Genomic DNA, 13,361 nt, shown 5'->3' with positions numbered 1-13,361 from the left:
TTCTTAGTACCATCAATATGCATATTCCATTTGCTTACTAAGTAAACTGATTAAATGAATCACAGTTTGCAACTTTACCCTATAAAAATAATTTTTATTATATTATATAATATATAATATATTATATATTATATATTATATTATACAGTATCACAAAATTCCTTTTCATTTAAGTGAGACGCAAATGCAGTGGTCAGAACATCATTTACTTTAACTTTGTCAAACATCACATAACAATATTCTGTCACAAACATCACAAGACTATCATATATGCATGTATAAAAAAAGATTTAATGTAAACATGTTGAATTTTAAATGGTTTAAGCATGCAAGTTTGTTCCAAAAAAGGGATGAGCTATTAGAAAAACTAATACCAAACTGAACTTTGAAACAATAGGGTTTTCTTTACATGTAATAGTTGATCAACAGAACTTGTCCTTTAAGCACTGAAATGAAGCAAAGAGTTGAGTTGTACCCAGCATATCCAGAATGCTAAGAAAACAGTACTTGGAGTTACAACAGCCACCTCTAACTCAAACTTTTGTGGAAGATTACAGTAGCCATAACCAAAATGTGCTATTGTATGTCCTATTGAAGAAAAGCAACCTTGATCAATCCACATGATAACCTAATTTCAATTATTTTCTTAACTTTTTAATATGGAAAGCTAGGCAGAACTGACCTGGCATAAGGCAAACTTAATAAAATAATGGTAAAGTTTAAAAATTCTAAACTTATTTTATGGAGAAAAGCTATAATTCAATTTCTTTCAAACAGTGAAGCATTTCTCCCATAGCAAGGGGAATTTGGACAATAGGTTTTGCAAGTATTTCACCAGCCAGCTACAGGAGCTGAAAATACAGCATGCACAACTTCTTAGCTTCATCAGCATAAGGAAGAACAATGGCTTATGCAGCCAATAGAATGAAACCAGTGGCACTATGGATTCGCTTGAAGGAGAAACCACATTAGAAGATTTAGAATGTTTACTATTTTTCTACAGAAATTTACAAGATCAAAAATCTAAGACTAATTTTGGGAAATTTCAATTACTGGTTTTCCTTCCTTGGTCTTCTATTCTAACCCACTTCTGAACATCAGAACTAGCACTACCACTGAAGTATTGCTAATAAGATTCAGGCTATTTTCTTATGCAGCTCCAATTCTACATCTTTAACAGAACTTATAGCTGCTGAAAAAGCCAATGAATAAAATTAGAGAAAAAGTAGTAATGAATATTAATCAGCCTGTCATATTGCCTAATAAGCACTAGCTTGGACCTTGTACAATTCTTCGTTTCTGCATCTAACACTAGCTGCCTCACAATACTTTTTTCTCCTGGATATTGTGTGTAATCAGTTTCATGATAATATAAAGACACCCAAACTGCATTTTTATCTTATATAAACCACTACGCAGCATTGTAGGACGCATCTTTCCATTTCCCTGTATGCAACTTACACTGTTTTCAACCCCTCTCCCCCCCCCCCCGCTTTTTTTTTTTTTTCCTTATATTGAACTAGCATTACAGTGCTCACACTTGGCACTTTTTTTACTTTACCAAAATGATAGCTCTCACTTTTGAAGCAGAAGTACAGTCCAGAACAGCAAAAGTAAGTGCTAAATTTGTGTATCTCCCATTTTCCAGAATGGCAATTTCATTTTGACTTTGACATTAACCTCATACTCCCCTCTTCATTTAAAGTTTTGACTGTGAATTCTAATTCTGCATACATGGGCCTTGGAAGCTATGTACATAGTTAACCAGTATTCTTGTAACGCTACTCCTCTTCTCCTGGAAACATGACTGTAATATAGCGCTTGTAAGCCTCAACAGGTGGGTTTTTTTTCCAATTCCATGTAATTGCTGTTGTTACGTAATGCTTGCAGTCACATCTCATTTCTACTCTTCAATTTTACCCAATAGCAAACATACAGGAGGGAAGAAAATATCAAATACTCAACCTCATGCTCTGCCTTCCAAGAAAACTGTTGCAAACTAGGTGGGAAATTAAGAAAGTCAAATAAGTAATAAATGCACATACACAAATCTACAAGGCCACTACTGTCCAAAGATAAGGAAAAACTTAGAATTAGCCTGTTATACAACATGCGGTTGTTTGCACAAAACTACTATTCTGCATTCTGGAAATAATTTAAAAGTAGCCTTTGTCAAGCTGTTTGCACATCTGTCTAATTTTAGAAGCTTTCTTAAGGACATTCTTGTATTTAATACAAGAATACAAATTAAGCACAAATCTAGAGTCACTTTGGAATCTAAATCTGTTATTGTCAAACTCACCCTACAATGTTTGACCTAAGATTATCGGTATGTTCTCATTAAACTAGTTGATCACTCTCTGTTACACACTGCCCCTAAAAAAGTGCTTTTCTCCACTTTCCATATTTCCCTGTTTTTCTGAAGAAAGCTTAATAAACATTGGTTACAATGTTATGTTGCAATTTGCAAAATAAAAATCATATGAATTGCCAATGTAAGTTTTCTGATATAAGAGAAATTATTTTTTTAAACTGCAGACACATTAGCATATTTTATGCTGCTCTGTATTCACTTCAGCATAAAGTATAATATTTAAAGTCAGAGAAACTGATTCTGTACTCTGAATCAGTGTGAGGTTTCTATTTTTACATAATATTTTATTCAAAGAGTCTGGTTTTACTTAATGATGTTATCAAACTTGCTTTAATTCTTCCTACCACTTCAGCTCAGCTGTCCTTGACCTTTCTAGAACAAACCTCTCCTCCCCACCAATGTTGGCAGCATAGACCTCCATTTATAATCCCAGTAGAGCTTTTCAGCTTGTGTTCCACTCAGTGCTTTAGCTCAGATGTTGGTGTGCCTCCTTACAAAAGCAGACCTCAACAACTGGGAACTTCAGGCTTATCTCAAAGTGAGAAGAAAATCTGCTCTCCCTCATTTCCTCTCCAACACACTGAAAGAGCGACTCCTACATTATTTCCATAAAGCAGCAGGTGAAAAACTTGACTAAACTTCCTTTCTGGCAACATATAATCTTGCCATAGGATAAGGCTTAGTATGTTATAAAATGTCATTCCAATCTGTTACAAAAATACATATATATAAAAATCACTGTAGTTGTTTATATTCACTTAAGATTACATGAGAATATTTTAAGTCTACCTTTAAGTGAAATGCTACTGTGATCAGTACAAGATGTATTTAAACTAGTTTCAATTTGTCTGAAAGGGCTTCTAAAAACTGAAATCAACCGATAGAAGTCTGCTCCCATGTTACCATCTTTTTGTACACAATTAATTCAAAGTCTTGTCCCACTCATTACCATTTCTACAATATTCACTTGCAAAGTCACTGAATGGGATTTACCTGTGAAATTCCACTTTCCTTTTAACAAGTTTGTTATCAACTATACTTCTCTTACCTTGAAAGACTGCAAAAGGCAATTTCCTCAGGCGTTAATGGTTGCTGTCCACAGCTAGTCCCCAGACATGCACACCCTAGTGGTATCCAAAACTGACATTCCTTCAAGTGTTCCACATTTATTTAATAATTCCTTAGAGGCAAGCCAACCAGGATAAAGAGGCTGAGATTTTTTTCTGGCCTCAAGGTTAACATGTTCAGAGGAGTCACTATTGAGCAACAGCAGACATACTTTCTGAGTTTTGCCCAGCCCGGTCAGAGCATAGAACCCACACAAGTTTTCTGTACATGTACACCGATGTTCCATGTAAGCTTTTCGAGAAAAGCAAAGTAATTTTATTTGTTGTCCTTTACAGATATACAAGTTACTGAAGCTGGGGCATTAGGTGTGGAAGACAGAAAAATAGCTGCAAGATGCTAGATTTTACCACAGTGCTTAGCATACTTCTTAAATAACAATATGCATATTTTTTTTCCTGTTGCAGTTTCAGGCTGTGGGAAGCTCATTAAAAATGCACTGAACTGTTGCCTATTCCCAAAGTACTAAAAGCATATAACAATTTATTAAAGACATGAAATATGGAGTGTTAGAACTTAAGGATCACAAAAGTGATGAACTCCTCCTGTTAAATGTTGGCAAAATCTGGTTGTAACCAGAACCATTTTTAAACAAGATTTTTTCAGTTAGCTAGTTCAGGCACAGAATTTGTAATATTTCTAGAACTACTCAGTCTTACATATTCTGTTTTTCTACAGGTGCTTTTTGTAATGGTACTCACAGAAGTCATCAGCAGTTTGATTTTACTAATTTCAGTACAGCATAAGCACAAGTACCTGTATCATGCCCTACCCAACTTCTACAGAATTCAGTCTGGCCTGAGCTTTCAAGTTTTGTCCTAAAAGGCACAAAACCCTGCTCTGTCAGAAAAATACTGCAAAATAGAGGGTGAAGTGGAGAGAAGAAACCAGAAAAATAAAGCAGTCTTCTAACAGGCAAATTATTTTCTATAATGCTAAATATGCTAACAGGACAAAATCAAGCATCTAAAGGTTTTGTTATTACATTTAGTACTAAAGAAAAAGTTGTAAGTGACCATGTCCTAACCAGTGAATATTCTGTCACACACCAAACCCAGCATTTGATAATCTTTAATTAACATTTTTGCCCACAGTCTATAGTATGAGTGAAATATTTTAATTATACCCTACTGCACAGTAAAAATCAAAGAGATTTATTACTTATTTTAAATGATAAATTACTTGATATCACGTTAAAATTAGGAGAGCCTGGTTTATTTTAGCTATAACAAGAGGAGAGTAAAAGCTAAATAAAACTGTTACTTATCTCTCCAATTTTAAATATAAAATTGAAAAACATCAGGAGGAAAACAGCTATCCTTGTGATAGTAATCCACAGCCTCAGCCTTCTGATATGGTCTCGTTTACTTCTAACTATATTTTTTATTATTTGAGTTTTGAAGTTCTGCTGTTATGATGTGGAAAACATTGCTACACTTCCCACTTGAAAGTACTCAACTTTGAGTCGCCAAATGAGTAGATTTCACTTTAAAAAAAAGCACAAAACCTTATGCTCAAAGGGAAAGGACCTTGCCTCAGTCAGAAAGGCTAAAGAAACCAGAAAATCTCAGTAGTTTCCTCTGCTATCCATTATAATACATTACCCACAAAGAGTCTAGTGGAATGGAAGGGAAAAAAAAAAAGCAAAATACACCATTACTTTATGCCTTAATATTGGTTACACCTCCCCTTATTTCTCATTGTACAGGTGGAAAAGAATGAAACTCAGCTTTTAGGAAAATATTCTCTTCATTGATAACTTCCTAGGAAACAATTATTGGTAGAAGAGAACAAGTCAAATTCCAGGGAAAAAAAATAATTTAAAAAGCTTAGCAATACATCCTCCCAATTGTTCCCTTCTTCTCCCAGAGGTAAAAGGGCATGCTCTCTAACACTAAGCTTTAGATGTGTCTGTACCATAATTCCTACCTAGCTTAATCTTCGACTCTGCATTCTCTCCCTTTAGAAATTCTGCCAAAAATGATACTTCAGAAAAACTGTATAGAAAAAAACGCAGTGTATTTACTACAGTTGTTTTGTCGGAGGCACTTCTCACTCCATCTTGAAAAATAAAATATAGGAATAAATTGTTGGAGGGAAAAATTCATTCTCATGGAGCCTTCAAAACAGAAATACCCTCTTTTTGTGGGTGTAAGTGGAAGCTCCTTTGACAGAAACAGGCCTGAAAAACTACTGAAAATTTTCAGACTTTGGGAGGCTCCCACTGTTCACTAATTTTCTAGGCCATGATCCTTCAGAGTAGATTTGGGACCTGTTAGTAATAGTAGTGAAATAATTACAGGTAATTGCATATGTAGTTACTTAATTGAATTAATATTTAAATACTTCCATCAAGTATTTTAATTGCTTAATGTAAATCGAGTTCTCTAGCACATAGCAAAATTCTCTATCATTATTTAAACACTAGAGAATTAGTGTGGTTCTCTTCAGCCTGTCTTTTAAGCAGCAAACAGACGCAGCAAACCTTATAATTTTAAAATCAAATGTGAATAAAAATGGTATTATATTGACAAATTCTATGATTATTTTTACAGTATGGGTTGTAAACTGTAGCCTTTAAAAACATAGCTTGAACTGGCTACAAACCTGCCATTCTTTGAGTCCTCTACAGTTGTTAAGCAAGTGTAAACAAAAAGCACACTTCATGAGTTTTTTTCTTGCACTCAATTTTTATGCAGTTAATTTTTATATACATACTCCTCCAGTAAAACCATGTCTATATACAAGAGCCATAGGTAACTTTACAGTAGAATCATTAAGATTTATGTTAATACTGATGCACTTTTATCTAAAGTATAAACAAGTTGCTCAATCTCTGCCACGCTTAAGCAGCACAATAATATTGGGGTTTAAGGTTTATTTTACTACACCAATATTTACGTGCTGCTAGGGCGGAACAAGTATGACAACTCTTCTATTCATCCACATGCCAGGAACACTAATTTGTTAATAGAAAAATTTATATTAGTGTCTTCAACTGTTTCTCTTCCTTAAATTTCTAAAGCAGCAAATAATGATTCGCATCTTTATTAGAGCATGCAAACCATGATGTGCTGCTAGAGTACTTTAAGGCCTCAAATACAAGACTTAAAACCTAGACAGCATTTTTTATAACTATAACTGGAAATGTAGCTTGACTTAAAATTGCTTTTATTCATATACCAACCTGTAAAATTAAGAACCTGTTATGGTCCAGATCAATTCCATGGCTTCGAAGAAGAATACCAACATCTTTGAATGTCTTTTTCCTTCCATTGATGTGGTAGACAGAAGAATTATCTCTATAGGCAGTTCTAGATACACAAAAATTGCTGTTAGGAATGACTTCATACTCATCTCCTTCCTGTTTTGAGGAAAAACAAAGCCACAAAAACAATTACTCTCTCAGGCTTACTTCATATTTCACAATTAAGCACAGAAGTTTTATCATGTTCAGGTTTTAAGTCAACTGCTCTCTGAGGTCTAGTAGAAATGGAACTGTCTTAAAGCTGCCTATCTCAAAAAAAGATAAAAAAACCCCCAACCTCGAGAACTGGATAAAAAATAGCCCAAACAGTTTAAACAATGGCCCTCATATTATTATTATCGTTATATCATTATATTCATATTATGCCTTTCCCACCTCTAATGCAAGCCATTGCTTTGAAAATACTTAATTTATTCTCTTTACCACTGCTTCAAATCACAAAGGAAAAGGCCTACTTCAAATTTAAAGTGGCTGTGCTATTCTACTTTTTAATTTTAGTTAGGAAGTCTTGAATGCCTTCAATTGCTGTTTGCATTTTAAACTTTTCTTTTATAGTGCTAGGAAAAGGAGTTACTTTTAGCTGACTAGTTCTAAAGAGAAACTGTAGAAGATAAAAAGCAAAACATTAAAGATGTGACAAATATGACATCATCAGCTTCTCAAAAGATATCTTAGCCTCATCTACAAAGCAGCAACTAAAATAAAGCTGGTACTATATTTTAAAAAGTTCAAATCGATGCATGCTTCTTGTAGAGACATAAACTGGCCTGCCACTTCCCCAGATTAACCCCCAAGAGCATAATCAAATTGTTATCTAGTATATGCAGAAGTTTCTTTGATCATAAACTTAGCTACTATATGTTAATACAAAGTCAAATGAAGGAAAAAGTTTTTTTAATCTGGTTATTATAAATAAAAGGAAAAAGGTATGTGTGTCTGTATATAAAGCCAAGGGGAAAAAAATTGTATTTTTAAAAAGTTCCTTCAAAGGCCATATATACTGCCACTTTATTAACACAACTTTTTTACATTTCAGGGTACATTTCCCACTATTTTGACTGACCCCAAACTCAACAGTTCATACTTCAGCTAGAATGTGTGCACAAAAATTAAATTTAAATGAAGATAAATTCCTTGCAGTATAATTGCAAGAAATCAAGAAAAACCTCACAAAGTTTTTTATCAATACATGAAAAGTAGCAAGCAAAATAAATTTTTTTTAACTTGCCAATACTTTCTATTTCAATGAAACAAAATATCAGGTTTAGAAATATTTAGTAGTATGATGTGAGGTCCAGAATTTTTGATGAAAAATCTGTTTTAAAATTGCAGACATGTTCACAGTATATAAAGTAAAAATAAGAAAGTTACAGATACATTATATATTTTTCTAAATTTAGATAACCTAAAATAGTTTCTAATTGGTTTGAAAAGTTTTGCTAAAATAGTTTTTGTTTCTTAATATACATTGTTATATTATAAATTTAAGAATATATAACATGTCCAAACAGAGACTTGTAATTTTTTAGGGGTCCTATTAATTTCAGAAATAGGTTTTATTTACTTGAGGTAAATGAGATGACAACTCTGAAACGACTTCTTCTTAAAATGATTATTACATAGTTCTAAATAGTTTTAAAACAGATCTGTACCAGTTCTTAGTCTTGCAGAAAATAAAAAAGGAATCCCTACGAATATTTTAAGAACTGCACCATCGATAGAGTAATTTTTAAAGCTAATTAACTTTGAATTGATGTTTTACATTTCAAAGGTAAACTAATCATGCTATGAAGTTCTCCCCATCTCAAACTAAAATAATCAAATATTAAAAGTTTTCAAATCATTAAAGAAAAATGAAAAAGAAAATGTCTCCACTGCTCTGAATAGAAGCATACATACCTTGTCAATGATCTTTTGGAAGTGGACTTCCACAGAACAACTCTGTATGTCTGTATGTTTGTCAGAATTATGGATCAGCACAGAGAGTTTTTTGGATCTGATTTTTTGTGCTCGATACCCAAACACAAAAAGCATTGAATCAATGACATTGGATTTTCCACTGCCATTTGGCCCAATAATACAAGAAAAACGCTGCATAACAGAAGAAAAAAAAAAGTTATATTCAAAGGGAAATAAATCCTGGCCAGTGTACATCACCCATTTTGTTTGTGAACAGTTTAAAACACAATTATTCCTACTGTATGAAACTGCAGACTATTTGATAGCTTAGTTTTTACTGCCAAAGGTAAAGCAGTACAATTTATTTAATAAAAGAACCACACCTCAGCTCAGCTTTCTAAATTTTAACTTGCTAACTCAAAGCAATACTGCACTTAGCAAGCCTGTTTGCAAGGAAAGTTTCATGATTAGACACGTAAGTCTCCTATGGGCACTCAAAAATACTCTCATTCTTCAAACACACCCCTAAAAGTTCTCCAGTAAATGAAATAAAGAGAGAAGTATGGGGTTTTTAAGGTTTTCTGACAAATTAAATTTGTACAGTATCACAAAGTTGCACTTAACTGTTTTCTCAACTGTCCAATAATGAAAATCTAGGATATCACTATATAAGTAATTCTAAAACTTAAATATTTTTCAGTTATTTTGAGGGAAGCTTTTACAGGAAAATACAGGAAGGAATACTAACACACAAAGTCTTACCTTCATTTAAAAAATGCTTAAGGTAAAAGAAAGATACCTTATGAAAAGGTCCCAAAGTTTGCTCCCCTGCATAGGACTTGAAGTTCTGGTTTACAATATGAGTTATCATGAGACGAGGAGCACCAGGTTCATTGGTCATTGCTGGAGGTGGGGGAGGAGGGATGCTACCCAAAATATCTTCTAAACTTCGATTAGCAAGCACCTCATTTGAGACTTCTAAAAAACATCCAAAATAAACAGAAAGAAAGAAAAAAAAAGACTATAAGCTCTCAATGACTAGACACCTTTTGAAATGTTTAACTGGAAAAGCAAACAACATTTCTACATGAACCAAACCTATACTTTTGCCTGTAATTATTAAAAGGAGCTAAGTGGAATTTAAGTTCTTCTTTCCGTGAACTGAATCTTTAAAAAGAGATACTCAAGATGTCCCATCGATACACTGGTGGGTTGGTTCTTTCATTATGTAATTCTTATTCTAACACACTTTAATAGGCACTCTGCAATTACAATAGCTACAACCATCACAATAAGTCTGCAAATCTGAAACAGGCAAAGTCTTTCTAATTAATAAGTGCAAAGCCACATTTCAAGCGTGCTCTCAAGTCACTCTGCAAGATTTGGGGACCGCTGCACAATGCTCTGAAAGCTGTAATGACAGCACAACCACTCTGCAAAGACAGGAAGTTTGTTACGAAAACAAACTGGCCCCCTGGATATCAGCTAGTTGTAAGCAAAGCAGCTTTTCAGCAGTCACTGGCAACTTCTTCAAATAGACAGTAGTTTTTGCCACCAATTTCAACGTATTAATCTGTGTGTGAAATACCTTGCTGTAATAATTGCATATCTGGCTACCTAAAAAGACCCACACTGTTGTTTTTCCAGCATTTTCAGCAAAATCTCAACACAAGAAACTCAAGAATACACTGCTTCATGAAAAAGAAAGTCAAATCATTTTAAGAGTTAAGTAAATAAACTTGACATTTATTCCATTCCAAGAAATCCCATACCATTGGCTGCATATAAATTTGAAAAATCCTGCTGTTGTACCACAATCTTAAGTACAACGTTACAGATCAGGAATATGAAATAGGCTTTATTAGGATAAAGTCTACAAATTGCTTCTGCACTTGTACTAAATCACTGGTCCAAACACTTTAACTCTTTGCAAGCCCTCTTTACTATTTTAAAAGCAGTTTAAACTTGCCAGGAGTCAAGGCTTTCAATATTCCTTTCCAAAAGAGAAAGGAGCAAATCCTATCTGGAACAGCTGGTAAATTCAACTGAATGTTGTTGCTAAACAGGCACTACTATCGAGTTTACACACCATCAGAACCACAACATTCAGACCCACCTTGTGGAGGTACTTCGTCAAGCTGTCTGTCACCATTGTTTTCCACTTCCATGTCACTGGTAGGCTCCTCTAAGGGCTCTCTACCTTTCTGATGGGCTGCTGTAGAGGCTTTGGTGCTCTTGCTTGTCATGATCTCTGTTGGCTGTTCTCCTTCTATTCGAAGCAATCAAACTACTGAAGGGATCTATCTCCTTTGCTAACATAAACAAGAAAACCCCATGATCCAAGCATCGAACTGCAATCCCCTAAGGAATATACCTACATGTTTGCCCAGATGTTTGACGAATTTAGAAAATACAGACTAGAGGTATTTTGAAGACAATAATCCAAATTTGAAATAAAATCTCAAGATTAGCCTAACAATATTCTTTAAGATACATCGCCCCCAAACCAACCGATCAACCCTAGTCTGTAGAAACAGCATGAATCTACCTACTGAAAACTCATACAGCCATGTTCAATGCAGTTACTATGCTCAGAGATGGGAACCATGATACTGGGGGCAAAAGAGTTAAAGACACATTTGCAATAACAAACTGAGTAGCCATTTGTCTATACTCTTCTAGAAGCACTCTTTACATACACATTTCAGACCTGACACAGGCTTTACTTTCAACAGTCCATGCTGACTATATTTTTTTATATAGGTAAACAAAAAGACCTGCATAATTACAGCAAAGACTTGACTCTTAAACTGTTTAAATCAACACACTCATTTTACTATAACAACCAGTACCGGCAGCATTTAACAGAGAAGGCAAAACAAAATACCTTAATCTAGTTGTGATGTTCAAGTTAACTGATGAAGAATGAAACATTACACTTAAGCAGAGCTCCCAGAAAGTATAAATAGAAAGCAACCGATGGGAAGAAAAGACGACTGCAGGAGTGAAACTCTCTCCAAAGAGTTTAAATTGCAGCAAGTGGCAAAGTTAGTTCGCAGAAAAACAGACATGAGAAAGTTTACTTCTCACAAGATAAAAAACTGACGTGGTTAGAAAGTCATCTTACAATTGGTGCCAATCATTTGACGTTTTCAGACCTACCCCCAACCCACACTCTCATGAGAGTCCTTCATTTGGGACAATGGGGGAGGGGAGGGAAATGAGAGAAAGAACTCATTTTAAGGCAATTTGAGTCTATGCCCCTGTTAAGTGTTCCGCAATGGCTGTCTCAGACAATTACAGCCTCTCAAAGTACCAGATTTATTTATTTTTTTTCCAAAACTGCTCCACTCCAACAGAATTGTGCAATATAGACCTATTTACCTTACCAACCCTTCCCCCCCCCCCCCACTCCGACAGAATGAACAAGCATAACTACTTGACCTTAGCTTTTAAATCGCGATAAATCTGCTGCCACATACTTTCTAACAAATTTAACAAATTCGTGGCCAGCCCCTCCCCGAGTCAGCTCAAAGGTGTTCGTTAAAAGCATCTCTCGACGATCTCCTGCCAAGTGGCGTTTTTGTTACGGGGACGGCGAAAAGAGTCAGAGACGGATAGAAAAGCTTCCTTATTAACAGCGCATTAAATCTGATAGCGTCAACCCTTATCAGGGCAAATTTTTGGGGGTGTTTTTAATCCATCTGTTAATCAAAGGAGTCCAACTGCGCCCCTGTCACGGTCTTTCCAAGTCGTAACGGCCTTTTTTTGCCTTTTTCTCTCATACTTCAAACATAGAAGAGGCAGGCAGAGCTAGTTATAGATGGGTCCCTGCTTTGTAAGCAGATTAAAATCGGGCCTCTGTGCCATCGAAACGGATTCCTGTACTTCCCCGTCCTAGGTGGGTCTCCGATGCGCGGTCCCCAGAGATCCGTAAGGGCGCAGCGGGAAGCCTCGGGCTTTCTCCCTGGGGCTGCAGAAGACCCTCTCTCATCCCCCCTCCTCACCCCCATCTGCAGACACCAGCCAGGACGGACACATGGAGCGCCGTGCCCCGCCAGCGCGGAGACCGAGCGGCCGCCGGGCAGTCCAGGCCTCTCGGCAAGAGCCCTCAGCGGGGGATCCGCCGCCCGACCGCCTGGGCCTGGGGAGAGGGGCTGCCGCCGCCTTCCCCTCCCTCAGGGTCATGTGGAAAGAGAAAAAACGAGGCGCGGGGCAGAGCCCGCCACCCCTCTGCCCTCTCCCTCAGCACCCCCTGTCCAGAGAATCGCCCCGAGGACGTCGCCGCCGCCCCGCTCACAGCGGCTGAAGCCCCCCGACTCCACCTGCCCTCAGGCAAACTACCAGCACCGAAACCCCAAACCCTGCCCGCCCGGCTACCCCGCGCTGCCCGCCGAGCTGGTACCTTCCCGGGCTGGCGGCACCCGGCCCCAGCGAGGCGGCGCGCTGCGGCAGCGCGGGCGGCTCCGGTTCCTGCCGCGGCTCAGCAGCTTCCACACTCGAAAATGGCGCCCAAACGGCGAACTCGAACCGAAATTCGTTAGAAAAGCGCGGGGCATGCTGGGAAGGGAGGGGGCCGGCCTCCCGCGGGTTTGAAAGGAGGAAAAAAAGCCCCGCTCCCGCGCCATCTTGTTTTCCGTTACTGCGCGGACAGGCTGGAAAAAAAGTAAAATAAATCATAAATCCCCCCCCCCC

The 13,361-nt window shown here is 36.8% G+C and overlaps 1 protein-coding gene across 3 annotated transcripts in view; it reads right to left on the bottom strand.

Moving 5' to 3' along the window:
• The window catches only part of SMC4 (structural maintenance of chromosomes 4), a 41,075-nt gene extending 27,856 nt beyond the window's left edge, over positions 1-13,219 (bottom strand). Inside the window, exons 1-5 of one of the 3 annotated variants that reach the window (XM_056358682.1) lie at positions 13,072-13,219; positions 10,783-10,978; positions 9,466-9,644; positions 8,667-8,858; positions 6,687-6,863 (exon numbers count right to left, since the gene is read on the bottom strand). In XM_056358682.1, coding sequence (XP_056214657.1) covers positions 6,687-6,863; positions 8,667-8,858; positions 9,466-9,644; positions 10,783-10,912 — 678 coding nt within the window. In that variant the 5' untranslated portion in view covers positions 10,913-10,978; positions 13,072-13,219. Of the gene's footprint in view, positions 1-6,686; positions 6,864-8,666; positions 8,859-9,465; positions 9,645-10,782; positions 10,979-11,553; positions 11,748-13,071 lie in introns of those variants that run through there. The other 2 variants (XM_056358684.1, XM_056358683.1) reach the window with 2 other exon arrangements.
• Between the last annotated feature and the right edge of the window lie 142 nt (positions 13,220-13,361).

This window comes from Falco biarmicus, chromosome 13, assembly GCF_023638135.1.
Source record: "Falco biarmicus isolate bFalBia1 chromosome 13, bFalBia1.pri, whole genome shotgun sequence".
Taxonomy (NCBI): Eukaryota; Metazoa; Chordata; class Aves; order Falconiformes; family Falconidae; genus Falco; species Falco biarmicus.
The sequence above is the reverse complement of the archived record's forward strand: the minus strand, read 5'-3'. Positions and strand labels throughout refer to the sequence as shown.